Source organism: Myotis myotis, unplaced genomic scaffold (assembly GCF_014108235.1).
Source record: "Myotis myotis isolate mMyoMyo1 unplaced genomic scaffold, mMyoMyo1.p scaffold_m19_p_6, whole genome shotgun sequence".
NCBI lineage: Eukaryota > Metazoa > Chordata > Mammalia > Chiroptera > Vespertilionidae > Myotis > Myotis myotis.
In genome coordinates, this window is record NW_023416368.1 from 74,593,013 (window position 1) to 74,614,166 (window position 21,154).

At 52.9% G+C, this 21,154-nt stretch overlaps 1 protein-coding gene across 1 annotated transcript; it reads left to right on the forward strand.

The window, feature by feature from the left end:
• Window positions 1-26: 26 nt before the first annotated feature.
• SOX7 (SRY-box transcription factor 7) lies at window positions 27-6,562 on the forward strand. Its single transcript, XM_036314868.1, has 2 exons — window positions 27-478; window positions 4,030-6,562. The coding sequence occupies exons 1-2, from the start codon at window positions 241-243 to the stop codon at window positions 4,947-4,949; spliced, it is 1,158 nt and encodes a 385-aa protein (XP_036170761.1). The 5' UTR covers window positions 27-240; the 3' UTR covers window positions 4,950-6,562.
• Window positions 6,563-21,154: the final 14,592 nt, after the last annotated feature.

The following is a 21,154-nucleotide window of genomic DNA, read 5'->3' on the forward strand; positions in this document are numbered from 1 at the left end:
CTCCGGGCAAGTCGGCAAGTCGGAGCGGGGACTGGGAGGTCGGGGACACAGGGAGGGGGCCGCGCCGAGACGGAGGGAGGGGCCGGGCCGCCTCCGAGAGTCATTGGAGGACGGGGCCGCCCGAAGCTGATAAATAAGGGGCCGGGCCGCGGCTGCGGGCCAAGTTGGACGCCCCGACCCGTGCGAGGGCCAGGTCAACGCCGGCCCCGCGAGGCGAAACGAGACGACCCCCGTGCGGCCATGGCCTCGCTTTTGGGAACTTACCCGTGGCCCGAGGGGCTGGAGTGCCCGGCCCTGGAAGCCGAGCTGTCGGATGGGCTGTCGCCGCCGGCCGCCCCCCGCCCGCCAGGGGACAAGGGCTCGGAGAGCCGCATCCGGCGGCCCATGAACGCCTTCATGGTGTGGGCCAAGGACGAGAGGAAACGTCTGGCGGTGCAGAACCCGGACCTGCACAACGCCGAGCTCAGCAAGATGCTGGGTGAGTGAGCGGGCGGGCCGGTGAGCCCCAGGTCGCGGGCCGGGGGCGCCGGCAGAGGCCACCAGGGGGGAAGATGGGGGCCGAGCGCACAGAGTGCAGCCGGACCTGGAGAGCGGGGACGCGGGGAGCGCGGGCGTCGCGGTGCCGCCGAGGCTGGGCATCTGTGCGGGCGTGGGCGCGAGCGCGGCGACTGGCAGTCAGAGCAGGGGCGCCTTGGCAAGGCCCAGAGTGAAACAGCTTGGCCCTGGGATGGCCCGGGAGGACAGGAGCGGGGTTGGGGGCCCCAGGGCACGGGCGGGGCGGGGCTGTGTCCCGGTCCGGTCGCCGCGCTGCAGAGACCCGCACGCGCGGAGCGGCCGGGATGGACGGGAACGCTGAGATGGGTTGGAACTGGCCTTCGCTAGGGATACGAGTGGGAAATGCATCTTTCCCTGAACTTGACCACTGGCACCATCAAAGAGGGAGGTGCTAACTATTCTTAACGAATATTCGTGAAGAGAGACCTTGCGGAACGCTTTCCTGCTTGAACTTTATCATGAAAGCAACAGGGAAACGTCTATGCAAACAGACTCCATTGGAGACTCCCTGTCTCGGCCGCAGCGGTTTAGTTCATTTGATCCGGATACTCCGGGCGCCGGTGAGGGTCTGTGTGTCCCGCAGCCTGGCCTGGCCGCTTCCTCCGGATTGGGGTTGATGCTGTGCAGTCCCAGCAGGGGTGGTGGGACCCGGACAGGGATGAGCCCAGAGAGAGGATGTTAGGGCAGGTCGGAAAAAACAGAGTTCCTGCCAGGCTTTCTAGTCTCTCCCCTGTCTGGAGCTGAGCAATTTTCAGCTCCGCCCTACTCCTAACCCCTCAGCCCTTTCGCTGTGGTTTTTATCCATTTGAACTGGTGGGAGCCTTTCCTGAGCAGAGCAGACCCCAGGCCCCGTGAGCAGGGACAGTGTGTGGTTGTGGGAGGCTGGCCCTGCTCTCCCAACCCTACCAGACCCAGAACCAAAGAAGCCAGTTTCCTTTTTCCGTTGGAGTTTTGGGCTTCTTCCGGGTTGGAACCATGGACTGAGGACTGACACCCACTTTTCTGCTGGTTAAAGCCACAGGCCCACCCAGAGAAGGTCCCTTGGGCAATCTAGGTGCCCTCTCAAAGCGGCTGGTAGAGTGGTGGTTACAAAGAGCCTTCTACCGCCCAGCCTCCTGGTTAGCTTGCCCAGGACTCGTTAGGGAGCCATGTCTTAGTGAGCCTCTTTGCCTTAAAAAAATATTTAAAATTGTATTTTTACATGGTTGGCATAAAGACAAATGTATTAATATACACAACAAAACATTTTCTTCAGTTTGAAAGTTCATATTGTCCCTCAGATTGCTAAAGAGATGAAAACACTTTTTTTTTCTTCGGGTGTGGGCCTCTAAAGATTTTTTTTGGTAAGCCCTAGACGCTGTTCCTAGATGCTCTTGTGACAGGGATAGAGTGCGGTTTCTGTTGCAGACCCAGGGCCAGAGATAGGATAAGAACCTGGTTTGGGGAGCCTTATAGGATTGAGACTGCCTGCTCCCAGGGAAAGGGCCGGCAAAGGGACTTGGGTGACAAATGCCTCCCGTAAGCTAATCCCCACTCTCTACTCGCACTTAGGCTTTCAGAGGTTACAGTCCATTTTGCAGGAAAGACACAGATTCCTTCCTACTTAACCACACAGCCCCTGGCTGTCCATAATCTGTCCATAGCACGATCAATTTTCACCCCCCACCCCCGGTATCTCACCCAGCCCTTTCCTTTCTGACCTAGGAAAGGAAGGGACTGGATGTGAGAGTCCCAGCAGTTTTTCCTCACAAGCTTTCTAATCTGTAACATTAAAAACTTCACCAGAAACACTAGTATTTTGAGTATATTATGAACGAAGAGGTGCATAAAGGCAGCTGCACATTTAGTGACATTTACAATTAACCTATATTTTATTAATACTGCAACATCCAGGTGCACTTAGAAACTGGAGTCACACTATATATACTCAGTCCACAGACCGGGTGTGTGTGTGTGTGTGTGTGTGTGTGTGAGAGAGAGAGAGAGAGAGAGAGAGAGAGAGAGAGAGAGAATGTGAGTCTAGATCTTGGGCCTCTTGCAACAACTTTGTGGCCTCGGCCCCAGGCTGGGAACTGCAGACCAGCTCCAAATCCAGAGTTCCTAACACTTTTCAAGTTGCCCTTCTAAGCAACAGCCAAAGATATTGCTCAGTGATGGTCAGAACAGTTATAGGCTTTCATCCCAGTGGCAGAACACCTTTGATAATCCTCCCCCTCTCATCCCCTTTGAGGGCCTGGTGTGCAGAGCCAGCCAACATGGGCACAGGCACTGGCAGACGGAGGGTGGCCATACACACAGCTCTCCCCCTCCCTGTGCAGAGGGCTCCGGTGGGAGATGTGCCCCTTTCCTTCCAGGGCTGAGCAGGGCCTGGCCTCCAGGCTAGTGACGGAGACTTCGGCAAACGGCAGAGTCCTGGGGGGACTTGTCAAGGTTGTGGAGCCTGAGTTCACCTAGGAGGTAGCAGCCTCGGGGACCAGCAGTGACCTTCAGAAAGCCTGCAGCTGGAGGGATGTGCCATGCATGTAGAAAGACTGAATAAAGCCTTTTACAAAACAACACACAAGTGAGGGAGGACGAATAGGAAGCACAAGCGCAACCAGCATTTTAGTCCCAGTGGGGCCCGTGTGTGATGCTTTTAAAAGAGGGAGTTTTGAGTTGGGTAGTATCACGATATATTTTCTAGTGAGCAAAACGGAGACCCGGGGAAGATTGCTTCTGTATGGAGAGTCAGTGGCGGTGCAGGTGCCGCCTGCCAGGGTCAAGGGATGAGTGGGCACGTGTGTATGTGTGTGTGTGTGTGTACATGTGTCTGCATGCATATGTGCATGTTGCAGGCAGATGCTTGCATTCTGGCCACGGTTGGGTCGTCAGACAACAGGGTCCTATTTGACCTTCAGATGTAAGGGATAATCATGTTACCTTAAGTGAGACCCTATCGTTTAATTATTTCTGTGAAACTGTTAACTCTACCTGGGCCCCCTCATGGGGAGGCCTGTGGGGTTTATGCCATAAGTAAATATCACACGATCACTCCCTGAGAAACAGCAATAATCAAGGAAGACAGAGAATCTTCACTGAAATGCACAAATACTTAGAATCGGCTCTCCAAGGGTTAAGAGAACCCAAGTCAGTGTTGTAGTCCCTTTATATTGTTATCCTGTGGCTGACACTGGCCTTTTGCTGTGAGTCCCACATTCTTTCCATGTTTGTGTTGTCGGATGGCTTTTATTTGGGAGGTGATGTGAATGTGTGTGTCGTTGGCATGAAGTGGTGGTGCCCCGCGCAGGCGGGGGAGGTTGGTTTGGCGCCACTGTGTGCGCAGGACCTGGGCCGGGAAGAGGGTGCCCTCTGTGGAAAGGGGGACCCGCGGATGGGATGGGGGACGCTGTGTGCCTCGTGCTTGGAGGCACCAGTCTGAGACCGGTGCACTGGCCGCAGATACTGACAGGAGCCTTTTCTGACTTGCGTGAGCAGGAAAGTCGTGGAAGGCGCTGACCCTGTCGCAGAAGAGGCCCTACGTGGACGAGGCGGAGCGGCTGCGCCTGCAGCACATGCAGGACTACCCCAACTACAAGTACCGGCCGCGCAGGAAGAAGCAGGCCAAGCGCCTCTGCAAGCGCGTGGACCCCGGCTTCCTCCTGAGCAACCTGTCCCGGGACCAGAACGCCCTGCCCGAGAAGCGGGGCGGCAGCCGGGGGGCGCTGGGGGACAAAGAGGACAGGGGTGAGTACTCCCCGGGCGCCGCCCTGCCCAGCCTCAGGGGCTGCTACCACGAGGGGCCGGCGGGCGGCGGCGCCCCGGGCAGCACGGACACGTACCCCTACGGGCTGCCCACGCCCCCGGAAATGTCACCCTTGGACGTGCTGGAGCCGGAGCAGACCTTCTTCTCCTCCCCCTGCCAGGAGGAGCATGCGCACTCCCACCGCATCCCGCACCTGCCCCGGCCCCCTTACTCCCCGGAGTACGCCCCCAGCCCTCTGCACTGCCGCCACCCCCTGGGCTCCCTGGCCCTCGGCCAGTCCCCGGGCGTCTCTATGATGTCCACTGTCCCGGGCTGTCCCCCGTCCCCTGCCTATTACTCCCCCGCCACCTACCACTCTCTCCACTCCAACCTGCACGCCCACCTGGGCCAGCTCTCCCCACCTCCGGAGCACCCCGGCTTTGACGCGTTGGATCAGCTGAGCCAGGTGGAACTCCTGGGGGACATGGATCGCAATGAGTTTGACCAGTATTTGAACACTCCTGGCCATCCAGACTCTGCTGCAGGGGCCGCGGCCCTCAGTGGGCACACCCCCGGCTCTCAGATGACACCCACGGGCCCCACAGAGACCAGCCTCATCTCGGTGCTGGCTGATGCCACGGCCACGTACTACAACAGCTACAGCGTCTCATAGAGCCGGAGGCCCGCCCAGCCCTGCCTCCGCCCAGCCCTGCCTCCGCGCCTGGGCACGGAGCTATGGACCTGCGACCTGCACATCTGCACCAAGGGACCGAGACCGTCAGGGAACCGGCTCTGCAGATCCCAGTACCCTCTCCATCCCCCTCCTCCCCGGCCCCAATCCCCTCTGCCTGCATTTTGAGTATATTCCTTCAAATGCGTTGTCATTGGCTACACCTGGGAATAAGGCCAGGGAGTTTTTGAAAGACACAGGTTCCAGGTAGAATTTTCACGGACCTTTCCTCCCGGTTCCCATCTCAGAAATAACTGTAAAAAGCCCAGCAGCATTCCCACCTGGGAGCCGTGGGCTGGGATCCAGACACCCAGGATCTGCAGAGGTTCTGGTGATACCCTGACTGGCCTCTCCTTCCCTTCCAGCCTGCTCCCCACCCCCATCTGCAAAGTGGGGGACAGATTTAACACCCAAGGTCCCTTCTGCTCCAGGGTTTTCTGATTTAGGATTCTCTCACGGCTAAAAGGAAAATAAAGGTGGCCCCAGGAAGCTCGTTGAGGTGTAATCTGGGATAATTTCGTGTGCACAGCCCAAGGACACGGGGCTTTCTGCACTTGCACTGCCTTCCAAAATGATCCTACTTGTCAATTTTCCTTCCAATTTGAGGGAAAAACACACACACTCATCTTGATTTGGGGAATTAACCACTGAATTACTGAAAATGAGATTGTATTCAAGCTGCATTTTTAAAAACGTATATTTTAGACATTTCAAGAGAATATACACAGCCTGAATATATATAGTCAGGGTGTAAGAGATGCACGACATACACACACCTTCATGCACACCCTTACATGCATGCCTGTGTGGCCTAAATCAGATACTCTTGTTGACATTGGCAACTTTTTGTCAACTCCCTCTTCCTATTGACCCAAAGAGCAAGGAACCTAAAAAGAATTTCCTCTGATCTGAATGTGTTGGTTTCTTGAGCAAGATTTCAGCACACCCTCCCTTCTGCAAATGCAAAGGGAGCTTTCTTCCCACTGTCTCCATCTCCCTCTCTCCCTTCCTGGGATTTCTTTTTCCCTTTGCTCTTCCTCCACCCCGAATTGGCCACTAATTCAAAGGTCCCCTGACTTGAAAATTCCAAGCTCGATTCCCATGGCTGGGATGGGAATCCCTCCTCCTCACCAGCCCTGCTGGTCCTTTAGGTAACATCTTCAGACAATACTTCAAAACAGCTTCTCCTCTACACCTTCAGGGTGCTTACTTCCCAAAGAACAGAAGCCCACTGTGATTCGGAAGGTGTTTCTGAGCCCTGCCCCTGGCCCCGCCCCCAGAACATTTCTATCCTCTCAGACCTCCTTTGAAGGAACGTACCCAACAGGGAGCGAAAAGGCCGTTGTTGGTCTTTTGATGTCTGCGTATTATTGCCTGTATGAAATATGTAAGTGTTTTATATATTCTCCTATTTTCACCTTATATTTTGTATTGTTGAAAGTTCCTTTTCTTTCCTTCCAAGGAGTCCGATTGTAAAATCACGTATAATACATGATTAATCCTTATGCTATTACTGTATATAATGTTTGGTAATAAATAGTAAACCATTGACAATACGATTGACTGGTGCAGTCCAGAACGTGTATCAATAATCTTGTAAAACATGATCACAGACATTAAGCTAAACTGTTCCTTTTTTTTTTTTTTTTTCCTAAAAACTACACATGGTTTGGAACGGTTGTAGATATTGTTTTGTCTAAGATATTTAATTTAAATAAACCTTTTTGTACCGTGACCATTCTATCATTTGAAATCAAGTTGTGCCCAAAGAGAAATGTTTTCGAGTGAGGCAGAGATAGCATGCCCAGCGCTGCTGAGAGTATTGGCCCAAATGTTTTCCACGTCAACTTTTATTTTTAATTTAAAGAAGTTGTTATTTGTAGGGGTGGCTTACTTTACCTTTGAGTTATGGTGGAGACATAAAGGCTGGTATTACACATTGAAAACAGCGTTGTTTGTAATAATAATGAAAGAAAAGAGCAATTTATAGCCTGCTGGCAGGACAGTTTTCTCCTTAGGATGTCTTCATACTTGAAAAACAGAACTGTGTGTTATCTCAAGATAGGAAGTAAGTTCTGCCCAGGTCATTGCTTACTTAAGGCTACCACAGTTTATTTATTTATTTATTTTGAAGCAGTCTTGAAAAATACCTGGGTTGCCCTCTCCACTATGTACGTACGGATGTGGCAATAACAAAACATGTGGGCTCCCGAAATTGGATGGAATGTTGTGAGAAGGCAGGGAGCACACGGATCAGCAATTAAAGGATGTAACCACGTGTGAGGTTTGGGATTAAAATGCCAGCCAAAAAGTGCCTGGAAAAAACGGAGGATTACTCAGTCCTGCAGGTCACTCATGCCTGGCTTCTCTCTGTGGTGAAGCAGTTGTAACTTGTTTGAGTCATGGGTAGTCTTGTGTTCCCCCGGGGCCCTCTGGGCCAAGGAGCGGGTCTTGGGAGAGCCCAATATGTCCCTCCTTCAATTTGGATCATAATCTATAGTCATTATGTTAATAGCACTTTATAGGTGTAGAGAGTTTTACAGCAAGTTTTATGGGCTATTTCTCATCTACAGCCCCAGGTGGGGCCTTGTCATCCATCCACCCCAAGGACACTGAGGTCCAGGGGGGGAGGTGGTGCTGTGCAGCTCCCCTCTCCCTACTCGGCCAATGGTGGCTGGGGTTTCCCCCTTTGTTTTCACATACATTTGTTGGTGGTATCAGCCTGACAGTCTCACAGCGAGGGGCTTTGTACTCCACCATGGCACGGAATTACTGTACATGCAGTCCAATGTGTACCTATCCCAGCCCAGGAAAGAACGAGCAAAGAGGCAATCACAGGGCCAGAAATAGACCTAATTTGAACTCGCAGCCGCCCAGGCCCACCACGGCTGACAGTGGCGGTTGCAGGGTCACAGTTGGCTGGAGCACTCGCCCAGCAGCATCTGCCTAAGACATCGGCCCTCAACGGTGCCAAAGGGGCGTATTTCATTCCAGGACACACGGTGGGAGAGGGGGTGTTGTCCCTGCCCCTGGGAACGCAGGAAATGAGCAGGCGACAGGGCCACTGTTTCACTTTTGCCTCAGCTCTGAGTGCAATGGTGGTGCCCCGGTGATGAGAGCACTTTTTGCTTTGCCTGATAAGAATTGATTGATGGGTATAAAGTGTTATAAGTTATTTTTCTAAAATGTAGATGTTATCATTTCACTCTTTTCCTTAAGATCCTTCAGCGCCTGCTGGCCACTGCGGCACACAGGGTGAGTGCGGCCGGGGGCTCATGGGAAGCCGACCAGGGTCAAGCCGCCCCGTCCCCTCAGGTCTGCAGGTTCCTGGGAGGCACCTGGTAATGTAGTCACATGGCCATTTGTTTTTATAAACTTTGTGAAAAAAAAAAAAAAAAGGATTTCTTGGTATCCTTTTCTTTCAAAGCCTCCCCCCCCCTCCCCCCCAGTTGTACAAGCTTCAGGACCCTTCACCTGGCTTGGTCGCATGTGAGTGCCCCTATGGCAGAGCCTCTTTCCAGAAGCCTCTCATGGTCCTGTCACCCTCCCCCACACGGTGCACCGACTGCACAGAAAGCCTATTGTTCCTGGAAATGCTGTCTTTTCCATACTTTCGTGTTTTCCCCAAGCTTTTCCCTGACCTGGGAGACCCTCGCTTCCATTATCTATCTAATGACATCCTACTCCCTGTCCCAGTCCAGCTCAGATGCCCCTGACCCTGCTGGGAGGGCTTGAGCAGATCTGGGTTACGGCACTTATAGCCCGGCAGCATCAGAATCATTTACCCATCACATGGTAGCAGCGCGACAAGTAAGTGAACAAATGAATAAAGTCGTCATCTGAGATGGCCTGTAGGTATTCTGCCTGGTGGGAAAAACCTGAAACCTTTGGGTTCCTAATTTTCTGGCTCATCTCTCTGGAAACGAAGGAGCAGTGGTTCTCAACCTTCCTAATGCTGTGACCCTTTACTACAGTTCTTCATGTTGGGGTGACCCCCAATTTCATTGTTACAAATTGAACATAATTAAAGCATAGTGATTAATCACAAAAACAATATGTAATTATATATGTGTTTTCCGATGGTCTTAGGCGACCCCTGTGAAAGGGTCATTTGACCCCCAAAGGGGTTGCGACCCACAGGTTGAGAACCGCTGCTCTAGAGCCTTTGTGTGTGCAGTTCCCAGGCTCTGAGGCTGGATGTGATGCAGCCACAGCTATTCACCCTCACCTGCTAGAGTGTAGCCCGGAGCAGAGAGGTCAGGGGGTGGGCACGAGGGCACCAGAGAGGAATCTTCTCTTCCACTCTTACAGCAGCAGAATAGAGCTGAGGACAGATGATCTGTAACATTTGTAATTGTCGACTTTTTCTTTTTGAGAAGGTTGTGCTCTTGATTTCATCCCAGTGAAAGGGATTTGGATGGAAGGAAGGAAGGAAGGAAGGAAGGAAGGAAGGAAGGAAGGAAGGAAGGAAAAGAGATAGGTCTATGTATGTATGTATGTATGTATCTATCTATCTATCTATCTATCTATCATGCATTTTTCTATTCATTCACCCATCTCACCCACCCATTTATCTTTCAGCTATTTCATCCATCCATCCTACCTTCTATCTATCCATCATTTTTTGATATTTTAATTCTCAAAAGAGACAGTCTTTGTATAAAGTTAAAAAAAATAACACCATAGATTAAAATAAGTCATCTATTAAATAAGTCCACATCTTAAAGACATTACTGGTGATTTTTTTTGCATCCATCCAGTCTTTTTTTTTGGTCTAGTTCTACATATACATATGTCTTTTATAATAGACAATTTTTCATTAATATTAGATAAACATTTTCCTATGTCATTAAACACCATTAAAACACCATTTCTGCAAAAGGTATTTTCTTTCCAGTTGAAAAATCACTATGAAAAAATTTGGAAGGAGATTACCCACTCCATTGATGTAACCATTTTTAACCTACTTATTTTTACATACCAACCTCCTTAGTCTTGCAATGATGTGTTCAGAATTGGACGTGGTGTGCTCACAGTGCAGATATAGATCCATTGGTATTTGTCTTTATAGTGGTCATTGTGACAATGGCACTATACTTCGGTGCATTAACGTACTTCATGAGCTTAACCACCCCCTTGCCATTAGATAACTGAATTGCCCCATTTTAGTTCTTTTCATTATAAGTAACACTGCAGTGAACGTTTACTTCTTCTGTTGTTAGCTGGATTCCCAGCAGGGTATCACTGGGTCTGAGCATATGAACAAGTTTCCAAAGAGTCTCAATTGGTAGTAGAGGTACAAAATGACTTCATTCAATACCCAGAATGAATGAACTCTTTCTTAGCAGGAAGAATGAACCCCTGAAGACTATTTATAACTGACTTACCTCTGACCAGGTTCAAGTGGCTGTATTCATGGTGGCTTTGCCTTCCTGAAGACCTATTACATGCTTGCTGCTGGCTTCCACTGGCAAATTGAGAATGTTCCTTCCCTATACACCATGGTGGATGGCACGCCATTCCCTGAGCATCCACTTATCAGTGGGGGAAAGGGTTAGTCCAGTGGTAGGCAAACTGCAGCTCGGCAAACCGCGGCTCGCGAGCCACATACGGCTCGTTGGCCCCTTGAGTGTGGCTCTTCCACAAAATACCGACATCTTCGCATGGGCCATGAAGTTTCAATTGCACTGTACGTGTGCACCCACACGTGGTATTTTGTGGAAGAGCCACACTCAAGGGGCCAACGAGCCACATGTGGCTCGAGAGCCGTGGTTTGCCGACCACGGGGTTAGTCTATCAGTTAGCAAGGCAAGATCTTTGGTTCCCCAGCATCCCTGGAGCACTCTGTCAGGGCTGCTGGCTATATTCATGGGGCGCGGAGCTCTAGATGCAGCAGGACAGCGTCTGGAAATAGCCCGGACCCATGGACAGGGTCTGCCCTTACCCCATCACTGGATTTTGATTGGGATTTGGGTAAATCCCTGGACCTGTTTTCTCACCTGAGGAGGCAGTTAGTGAATTTGTGGGAACTTGAGAAATTGTAGAGCTTTATATGCACGTACAAGATAAGTACTGTCTATTCTTTCAGACAGTGTAGATTTCTTTCAGGCCTGGAGGCCGGTACTCGTTTGAAAAATCTGGAGCCATGTGATTGTCATGCTGGGATTGACTGCCTGGGAGAGACCAGGGAACAGGACCCCACCGTGGCTAGAGAGATAGCAGAGGAACTCAGCTTTCTTATCTGGGCACTAAACTGGGATGGAAAGAGACCATTTGGGTCATTTAGTCCATTCTCCCGCTTCTACTGAGGACCGCCTCTTAGCCACTCTGGGCAGCGGGGTTCTATTTGGTTTGCCAGCCCTCTGGGAAAATGGATTTTTCTCTCTGTAAGCCAGTCTAACAAGTTCCATCATCGAAGGTTTTCTTCTGCCTCCCCTGAGTCCCTCCTGCTTTCGTCTGCTTTCCTGTCCGCCTGGCCCTGAAGGCTGGTGCTTAGGCTCCTTTTCATTTTGTCTGGGCCCATGTTTGAGGCCGGGTAGGGGTTACGGTCCCCTCCAGACCCTCTCTCAGGTCTGCATTCCCCTCAGTCAGAGACTGAATGTTGTGTGGATGTGGGCGGGGCGGGGAAGGAAGGTCTCCTAGCCACACTGTGAGGGAAAGGCAGGCGACTTCACCGGGAGTAGGAGAGCGGACTCCTCGGGCACTTTTGGAATGCTCTGCGCGTAGGTGTAGGGTGTGGTCACTTCACATCACTGGGTCAAATAGTCGCTCATCTTCCATCCATCCGAAGGGCGGTGGAGGGGCACTGATCTGGGCCAAGGGGAAGGAGACCTTAACCCAAGGAAAAGATTTCACTGGATTCTGGAGAAAGCACGAGATTGTGATGGACGGAATGGCTCTGCAGCTCCAGGGGCATCAGGGAGCTGGCTCTCCTGTTTGATGCTGAAACCCAAGAGGTGAGGCTGCTGCGACTTCCAGGGGTGAGAGGTCCTGTGAAGAGGGCAGATGGCCAAAGGCACCCGGTTGCTCCCCCTGCATCTCTTCAGTCTGGTTTGTTCTTACCGAGTCAGAGAATCCAGGAAAACATCCACATTTCAGGTGCTGCACCGGTCAGGGAAGCGGGGAACCTTATCTCCACGGAGCCAGGGTAACAGGAGAAAGCGATTTGCTCTGATGAAGACCACCAGCTGTCGGAGGGGCGTCCTCATGGCAGGAGAGGGGTTCCATTTGTCCTGAAAAGAACACGGGCCTCGGAATTAGGAGATTCTCATCCCAGCTCTGTGACCTTGAAAAAAAATCACTGGCGGTCAGAGCTGGAAAAACTTACTGTTATCACGCTGTCACCCCCCAGATTTGATGAAAGAGGAAGCGGAGGCCCAGGGAGGTCAGGGGATTCGCCTGAGAGCCAGGAGCTGAAAGCAGAAGCCAGTGGAGAACTGGGGATGGGGGGGGGGGGGATAGACTGTGGGGGGAGCAAGTAGTGGGGGCCGACAAGACCCCTCAGGGACAGGGGGTCAGTGGTCACAGGGTGGGGCAGGCAGTGGTGGCCAGGGGGACAGCCAGGGCAGGGCTGTGGGAGAGGGGCTCCATTGCTCTCTGCTGGGCCACAGGTCTCAGCAGTGGACAGGAGCAAGGGGCACAGGTACAGGGAGGTTGGGTGATGGGGAGAAGCGGCCACAGGAATGCAGATGGAGGGGAGGCAGAAGCCCTGTGCGTTGGGTGCACCTTCAGGAGACCGCTCACGAGGTTTCTTTTTGTGCTTCCTGAAGCCCAAATGGTCTCGGTAGGTGCTGGCCCAGGAGGGTGAGGCTGGGAATGGGCAGCGCAGAGGATGGAGAGGCACTGCACTCCCTAGCGCATGCCCTAGGGCTCCCAGACAGTCCAGGGACCAAGTGGTGGCTTCTGAGGGCCAGGGGCTGGCACAGAGAGGCCCGAGGAGCCCACCTGGACATCTCTGGGAGCCAGCGGCCCTCAGTCATGCTTCTGCCACCCCTGCCTGCCCCACCCTGTGTACGGGCTGCAGAGAAAGGCAGCAGGCAGTCCAGGGGCGGCAGAGGGGCTGGGAAGCCGGCACCGGGCAGAGCTCCCAGGGCAGCAGACCACACACTGGACACTCTGCCTCCCCAGTCGCTGGAGGATGAGGAGGAGGAGGGCGAAGGCAGCAGGAGGGGCTGTGAGGGCGGAGGAGCAGCGGCTGCTGAGTGTTTTCCTGCCCCTGGGAGCTGCTGTGACCAGGAGGAGGAGGATGTGGCCGGAGCCCAGTGTTTCCTGCCTGATAAGCCGGCCCCTCCCTGGGAGCCCTGGCCAGCCTACCTTCCAGCGCACAGCCCTGCCCAGGGAGGGGCTGGCTGAGGAGGAAAATCACTTCTCCAGATTAGCTCGCCCAGGCCCAGCCTTCCTCCCCCGCCTCTGTCCCTGCAGCGGCCACAGGAAACGGGCTGGGGCCAGCCACCCCGAGGTCCCCACCTTCAGGGCACTCAGGCTCCAGGCCCAGGGATCAGGCCTGTCTGGGAGCCCCACCATCCAAGCTCCCTGAGTGCGGAAGCCCTCTGGCTCCAAAGCCAACTATTTCCAAGGAGCGCAGCGCCTGCGAACCTTTTATGTGTTTGTCAGATCTCCTGCCTGCAGTTTGGGCCTAGAACACTGGCCGCTTTATTCACGGTGAGTATAAGTACCAGCCCCGCCCACCTGGCCACTTCTCCCAGAGCACAGAGTACAGAGGGTGCTGGGCTTGCAAGGTAAGATGCCAGGCTGTCACGGAGGGAAGGGCAGGGGCTTCCTTCCCCCAAACCCAGCTCCCGCTCTGCTTTGCCCAGATGGGCTGTGTGTCAGGGGTGAGACCCTCACCCTCTCTGAGCTTCACTTCTCATCTGTAACTGGAAGGGGTGACCTTGTGAGAGCGAGGGCTTCCCTCCCTCCCAGCATTCAGGATCAAGGGTGAGGGTGCTGGACTTGAACGCTTGTAGGAGCGCCAGGGAGAGTGGCACCCCTGAAATAAGGACAGAGGCCCAGAGAGGGTAGGGGGGCTGCTCAGAGACACGTTCACAGACACGACCCCACCAGGACTGTGGGCCACTGACACCCAGGTGAGCCCCTTCCCCAACAGCGTGGCTCTCCCCCAGGCTCACCGCCCCGGGGGGTTCCACTCTGAAATGTGGGTGCCTCCTTCCCCACAGCCTAGACCTGCTTCCCGAGCCGCTGCTAAGGGCCCCCCTCCACCCTCATTGGGGAGCCAGCTCTTGGTAATAAAAGTGCACAAAGGGAGGACCTAGTGCCTGGCACAGAGGAACACGTGCTTGCCTGGGGGAAACATTGCACAGGTGTCGACAGACACTGAGTCGCACACTGACGTACATGAGCAGGCAGCACCTCTGCCCTTCCAACGTGGGGTTAACTGCCTTTTACAAGGCGCGTCCCGGCTGGTGTCTTATGCGATCCCCACAGCAATCCCGAGGTAGGCAGCTCCGTAGGTACGATTATGTCTTTCACAGGTAGGGAAGCTGATGCTCAGGTGGGGCAAAGAGGCCGAGTAAGGTCACCTGGCTGGTAAGCAGAGATAGGGATTGGGGGACACACCTGCCCTCCCTCATTCCTGCCCAGAAGGAAGGTCTGGCTGTCCTCAGCCTGCTCTTGGGGGAGCAGCCACACAACCACAGCTGCGCCTGAGCAGCTGGTGGGCGGCTAAGAGGAAGATGGGAATTCCCTGGGCCACAGACTGCCTGCAGCCCTGCGGATGGCACAGGGCCACCTGCCACCTCTGCTCACCTGGGGTCTCCTGATTGCCGGAGACCTGGATTTAGGAGAGGCGGGAAAGGAAGGAAGTTTGGGGTCTAGGCCTTGCCATCTTACACCAGTGATGGCGAACCTATGACACGCGTGTCAGAGGTGACACGTGAACTCATTTTTTGGGTTGATTTTTCTTTGTTAAATGGCATTTAAATATATAAAATAAATATCAAAAATATAAGTCTTTGTTTTACTATGGTTGCAAATATCAAAAAATTTCTATATGTGACACAGCACCAGAGTCAAGTTAGGGTTTTTCAAAATGCTGACACGCTGAGCTCAAAAGGTTCGCCATCACTGTCTTATACTCTGCAGGGCTGGTCCAGCCACTTGCTGCCATGGGCAGGTCACTTTCCTCCTCTGTGCCTTTCTAAACAGGAGGCCAGAATCCATAGTCTTGGGGGCTAGACTACCCTGGTTCTCTGAGACTGTGAAAAGGCAGCAAGGAAAAGAGGAGTCCCCTCCTCTCTGCTTCTGGCCTCAATGAGGAGTGGTCTCTAGGGAGGTGGCACTGGTGGGGTGTTGCTGGGCAGTGGTGGGGTGTCCCCCTGAGCAGAGAGAGAGCTGTACAGGTCCGTGCTGGAGCTGCAGCTCCCGAATGCAGGTCCTGAACACCTCCCACCGCATCCCCCACTCCTGCCTCAGCTGCCCAGGGCTGCCTCCCAGCCTCTGTCACTAGGCCATAACATGAGGTTCCAAGACACCTGGCCTGGCCCCACTCCCATACGTCAGCCAGGCCCTGGCCCCACCTTCTTGGAGCTCTGCCCCATCTTATCCACATCGCCTAATCTCTCTACCTCTCCATATGGGGTGCTGGCTGGACAGGATGGGGCAAGAGACCTCTGTCATCTGAGCCCAGCCCAGCAGGTCCTCACGTAAACTTGACACCCAGGAGCACCCTCCCTGACAGGCAGGATGTGGTGGAAGGTTGCATCTGACCTCCTGATGAAGGCTGGGCCTCTATGGAGACTCTCAGACTTCATCTTCCCCATCCCTGTCCACTCCAGGCCCCCAGCACAGCCACTCAGGGCTGTCACCTTGCGCCTCTCTACCTCCAATCTAGCTAGAGGTTCCATAAGGTCTGAAAATGTCACCCTTTTGCTTAAGCTCTTTTCTACCCAGTACTGCCAGCAACAAGAAGCTCAAACTTTTTCTGAGGGACATTCAAGTCCCAAATCACCTGGCTGGCTTGACTCACTCCCCACCCTATGTTCTGAACATAGAAAATTTCCAAATAGGAATTGTTTCTTCATACCTCAGTGCCTTTGCATAGGCTATTCCCTTGGGCTGGAATGCTCTTCCCCACATCTTCACTCTGTGGATTCCTACTTATGTCTCAGGAGGACCCAGGTCAAATATTTCCCCTCTCAGAAAGCCTTTTCCTCACACTCTCCACCCATCCAACCTACCCTCCCCTAATCCCCGCCCCAGGTGAGTTTGTGGGCCCATTTTCTGCATATTCCCACAACCCCCTCATACAGCACCTATAGGGTGCTGATGCAATCTCTATGTTTTTAAGCCTCTATCCTCCCACTAGTCTGGGAATGTATTTATCTTGGAAAGACATCTCATTTCTCTTTGATTCCATGGGACCTACTTTGTGCCAGGCACATAGTAGGTATCCATCAATATCTGTTCAATGATGGAACAACTACTCATCTCGAACATGTACTGGTCCACCCTCTTCTCGGTCTTTAATCTCAGGCCCATCGTTTTATTTCTCTATGACTCAGCTTTTTTCTCTGTCAACTGGCACTGGTTTATATCAAGAGCTTTCAGATTACGGGAATAGCTCTGGGGATGATCAATGGTGAAGTATAAAGTCCTACTGTTGCCTTTTCATGATCCCTGGAAAAGTGTAATTCTCACTGGCAATTCTACCACCTACTAGCCCGTGTCCATACCCCACCCTTGGCCATCAGTCAGGAATGAAGACTATTTGTAATGTTGTCCCTACCAGAGCAGATTAGGAAGAATATTTGTGCTGCATATGGAGATTATATATATACACACACACACATCGTACACACACACACACATATCGTACACACACACACACATATCGTACACACACACACATATAGTACACACACATATAGTACACACACACACACACACACACACACACACACACACACACACACACATGTGTGTGGAGCCTGATATAAAAGGCCTGGAATACCTTATTTTCTGGCTGCCTCTAGATACAGGGGCTGACATGAACAGGTAGCATTAGGCTTTATCACAGTAAGGAGCTGGCTGCTAATTCTATAGTAATACAAATGCTAACTTCCCTGTGAAAATAAATTTAGCCCTTTGGTAAGTTGCCTTTTCCAGGCCTAATTAATTTTTTAAATTATATTCTTATTACATTTGTTGTTATATAGGTACATCCGGAAAACTTTGAAAAACATCGACACAACTAGAGAGGAGAGAGAGAGAGAGAGAGAGAGAGAGAGAGAGAGAGAGGGAGAGAGAGAGAGATTGTCATCTGACCTTGCAAAACCTTCTGTTAACATTTTGCTGTATTCTTTCTAGGCTTTTTTTCTATGCATAGGTGTGTGCTCATACAAATATTTTTTAGCTTTAATTTTAGAATATTGGGATGACATTGTTTCATACACTCTCTTTTTAAAGAAGTGAAATTCAGCCCTGGCCAGTGGTGCTCAGTGGTTGGAGCGTTGACCTTGGCACTGCAGGGTTTGTTTCCTTGTCAAGGCCATGTGCCTGGGTTGCAGGTTCCATCTGTGGCCCTGGCCACAGTTGGTCAGGTGCCAGAGGCAACCAATCGATGTGTCTCTCTCACATCAATGTTTTTCTCTCTCTCTCTCTCTCTCTCTCTCTCTCTCTCTTACTCTCTCTCCCTTGCCCTCCCTCCCTTCCATTCTCTCTAAAACTCAATGGAAAAAAATATCCTCGGGTGAGAATTAAACAAAAACAAAAAACAAAAAACAAAAAACAGAGAGTGAAATGCAGCATGCTTCGGCTGTTTAGAAGCCCCATTCTGTTCCCTGTGTTACTGGAGCCTGTGGATGCCCTGCAGGCTGCTGAAGAAACCTGGGTGGCCCTAAATGAGGACCTTCTATTCTGCTAGAGAGTTCACCTGCTTGTCACATCTGACGAGTCAAGTATGCAACTCCCACCTCTCGGGGGTTCTCAGCCTTCAGCTGTCCTCTCTTTCTGGGAGTACAGCGCCCCCTCCCCCCAGGGACTCCCTCCTGTGCCTGTTCCCATCGCTCAAGCAGTGTTCAGGGCTTTCTTCCGTGGTGTGTGTTGTGAAAATAAGTAGGCACTGTTTTCACTTTCTAAATGCAGGTTCTATTTTTCCGTGGAATATCAGCTTTCAAAGGAGATGTTTCCCACTCTCCAATATCACCTGACCTCCCTTGCCACCCAACCAGCAGCGGTAGTTCTGATGGGAAGAGACCCTCTGGCAAGAGTGTGGGTGGTGAGGGACGCAGGGATGCCCACTTTCAATGCCAGGCTGGGTGCCCGGGAGGGAAGTGACTTGTCTGAAGGTTGCTCGGTGAGTCAGCAGCTTGGCCCAGCTGCCCTGCGAGTGCTGGGAATGGGCCCCAGATCGCGGGCTGCGGGCCTCGGCCTCTGACGTGTGCTGTCTTGCTCAGGGCGGAAACCTCTCTTCCTGGGAAGGAGGGGCAAAGGCCCTGGGGTGGCCTTGGGCCTGGCGCTGCCTCCCTCTGCTAGAAACCGCACAGGGGGCTTTGGGTGGTATTTTCCTGTGTGCGTCTCCTCTGTCCAGCCAGACTGTGACTGTGCAGGACGTGGGCTTCCTGTCTCCTGTGCCTCCCCAGGTGGAGCCCTTCCCAGCTCGCTGCAGGGCAGAGCGTGCGCACAGGGGGCAGAGGCCAGGATCTGTGAGACCAGGGTGAGTCACTCCATTTCCCTGAACCCCAGTTTCTCCAGCGGGAAGGATGGGGATCCTGAGACCCCCTCACAGGGTGGGTAGAAATCCCACGTCGTCCTCAGATGATTCAAAGCAGGCCCTCCTTACTGAGCACTTTTCCTTGTGCTTCATCCCATCACTGCCCAGCTGGGAATCACCGTGGCTCCTCCCCTGGGAACACTGCTCGGAAGGCTCCACCTCACCTGTAGGCCCTTTTCCAGGGTCTTCTCCCAGCCTTGGTCTGCAGCGAGGCAGGGTTTGTGGAGGGGGCACGATGCCTCTGTGAACACACAATTTAAAGAACAACAGGACTCACTGTGCTGAGGCAGCTTCAAGATAGGCCTCCTGGTGCTGCTCTATGAACTCGGCGTTCAGGAGCCCCCACCCTCCTACACAGACATCCCCAGGCCTGGGTCCCACCGGCCAGCCTTACCTCCACCACGGCCACCAACTCTACCATCCACTCTCCTCCTCAGCAACCAGCCTTTGCTCCAGTGAACACTGTGCCTGCTCTGGTGCCCTCCCCTCCCTCTCTCCAGAGACTCCTATCCCTGAGGCCTGGGCCCTCCTGGGGTCCTGCGGTCCCTCCTGGGCAGGAGTCTGCTTCTCCTGTGACCGCCCCGTCCCTGAGTGCCTATGGGCCTGCCACTCTTGGTCACATACCTACGGATGCAAGAGGAGGTTTTGGCCTCTTGTCTAATGGACTTCCTAGAGGGGAGGGATCACATTCGTGGGCAGACCCATTTAGAGACGAGGTTGAACCCAGTTAGGATTAGGTCAGATGGGCTTGGGTTTGAATCCCAGCAGGTTACTTATTAGGTCAGGAACAATATAGGTAAGTCCCCAACTCCCCCCAAGCTCAGTCTCCTCATCCGTGAAATGAGGATAATGAAATAAAGTGCCCGGTACTTGCTAGGCACTGAGTGCAACGTTAGAGATGACGTTTGTTGTGCTATTTCTGCATTCTCTTCAGTGCCTCTCGTGTTCCAGCGGTTCCACCAGCGTTCCCGACACGGGGAGCCGCGCACTGTGGATGGGACAGCGGTGGGTGTGCTGGCTGGGCTGTGCAGCCAGGACAGGCACAGATGCAGAGCCGGCAAAGCTGCACACAGAGGCCCTGTGGGGTCCAGTCTGAGCCCCTGCCTGTGCTGGCAGCCTCAGCCCTTTCACAGGCTCCCTCCTACACTCGGTTTCTGAAGAGTTTTCAGTAGCTGCTTACATCAGGTTGAGGGTGGCATGTCCCAGGGATAGAGACTTGAAAGGGATTTGGAAGGCAGAGGTCTAGATGGAGAAGGTGGCCCTTCTTGCCCTCCTCTGGCCAGCATCGCAGCACACTGGGAGGATTTGCACTGGGAACTCCAGGTCTGGGCTTGTGTCCGCCCTGCCGTCCCCAGGGCCTTGGTTTCCTCAGCTGCACTGTGAAGGGCAACCTCCTGAGAAACTCCTCTGAGTCCATAGGGCCTGGATGGCAAAGTCGTATTGTATCAGGCTCAGAAAAGTTTCTCCCTGTCTCCCTCTAACCCAGGTGCCTGGGAACCTTGGCTGGCAGCCACGTTGCAGCAGAAAGGGGCGTCAGAAAGGATACAAGGGTTACCTGGCTCCTCATTTAAAAAATGTGGGCCCGGCAATGTTCTCTGTTTTCTCAACCTTTGGTGTAGAGGACTTGACAATGTCAGAAAGCCCATTGGGTTATTGGGTGGACATTTTACAAGTACGCCTGTGGGGAGCTATAATAATAAAACGCTGATGGCTGACAGAATTTTGGACTGGATGCGTTTTAGGCTGGAGACCCCATTGAACAGGTAAGATAAGATGGGGCAGTTTTCTGAAGAGGAACCACTGATGATTGGTAAATTCTGCCTCGTGTTGCTCAAACCTTCCATTTGACTTTGTGCGTGCAAGTTCCCAGAGAAGAGGTTCTGTCCTCTGGGCCCCGAGTAGTTTTCCATCTAAGAGCAGATGCTGTGGCCTCGATCAGTGTCCAAAACAAAAAGGGTGGCTTATACCCAGGAGCCATGCCCATGTGGGCAGGGTGGTGGTTGTGGCTACAGGGACTGTGCCCTTTGAGGCAGTAGATGAGACAAGAACTCCCAACGAAAAGGTAGAAGTTCTGGTTGCTTCTGTCCCGGCTTCACCCCTATTAGTCAAGTGACCTTGAGCAATCGTTTCACCTGTCCGAACCTCAGTTTCCTCATCTGTCATGGAGGAAGCATTCCTTGCCCTGCCTGTCTCGCTGACCTCAGTCAGATCCTGGGTGTGTGCACACCACTGCCAGGGTGGAGCTGCCTCCAGGGTGATTGGATTACAGAGCAATCTCTCAATCAATCTCGCCTTTTTTCTCTCCTGCTTCCCATTGCATGTTGTTTTTCTTCTCTCAGGCTGGAAACAGCTACTGGCTGCTCTGACCTATTAGAATCCTTACAGCCTCAAAGCCAAAAGCTAGAGAACCCTGCCAACA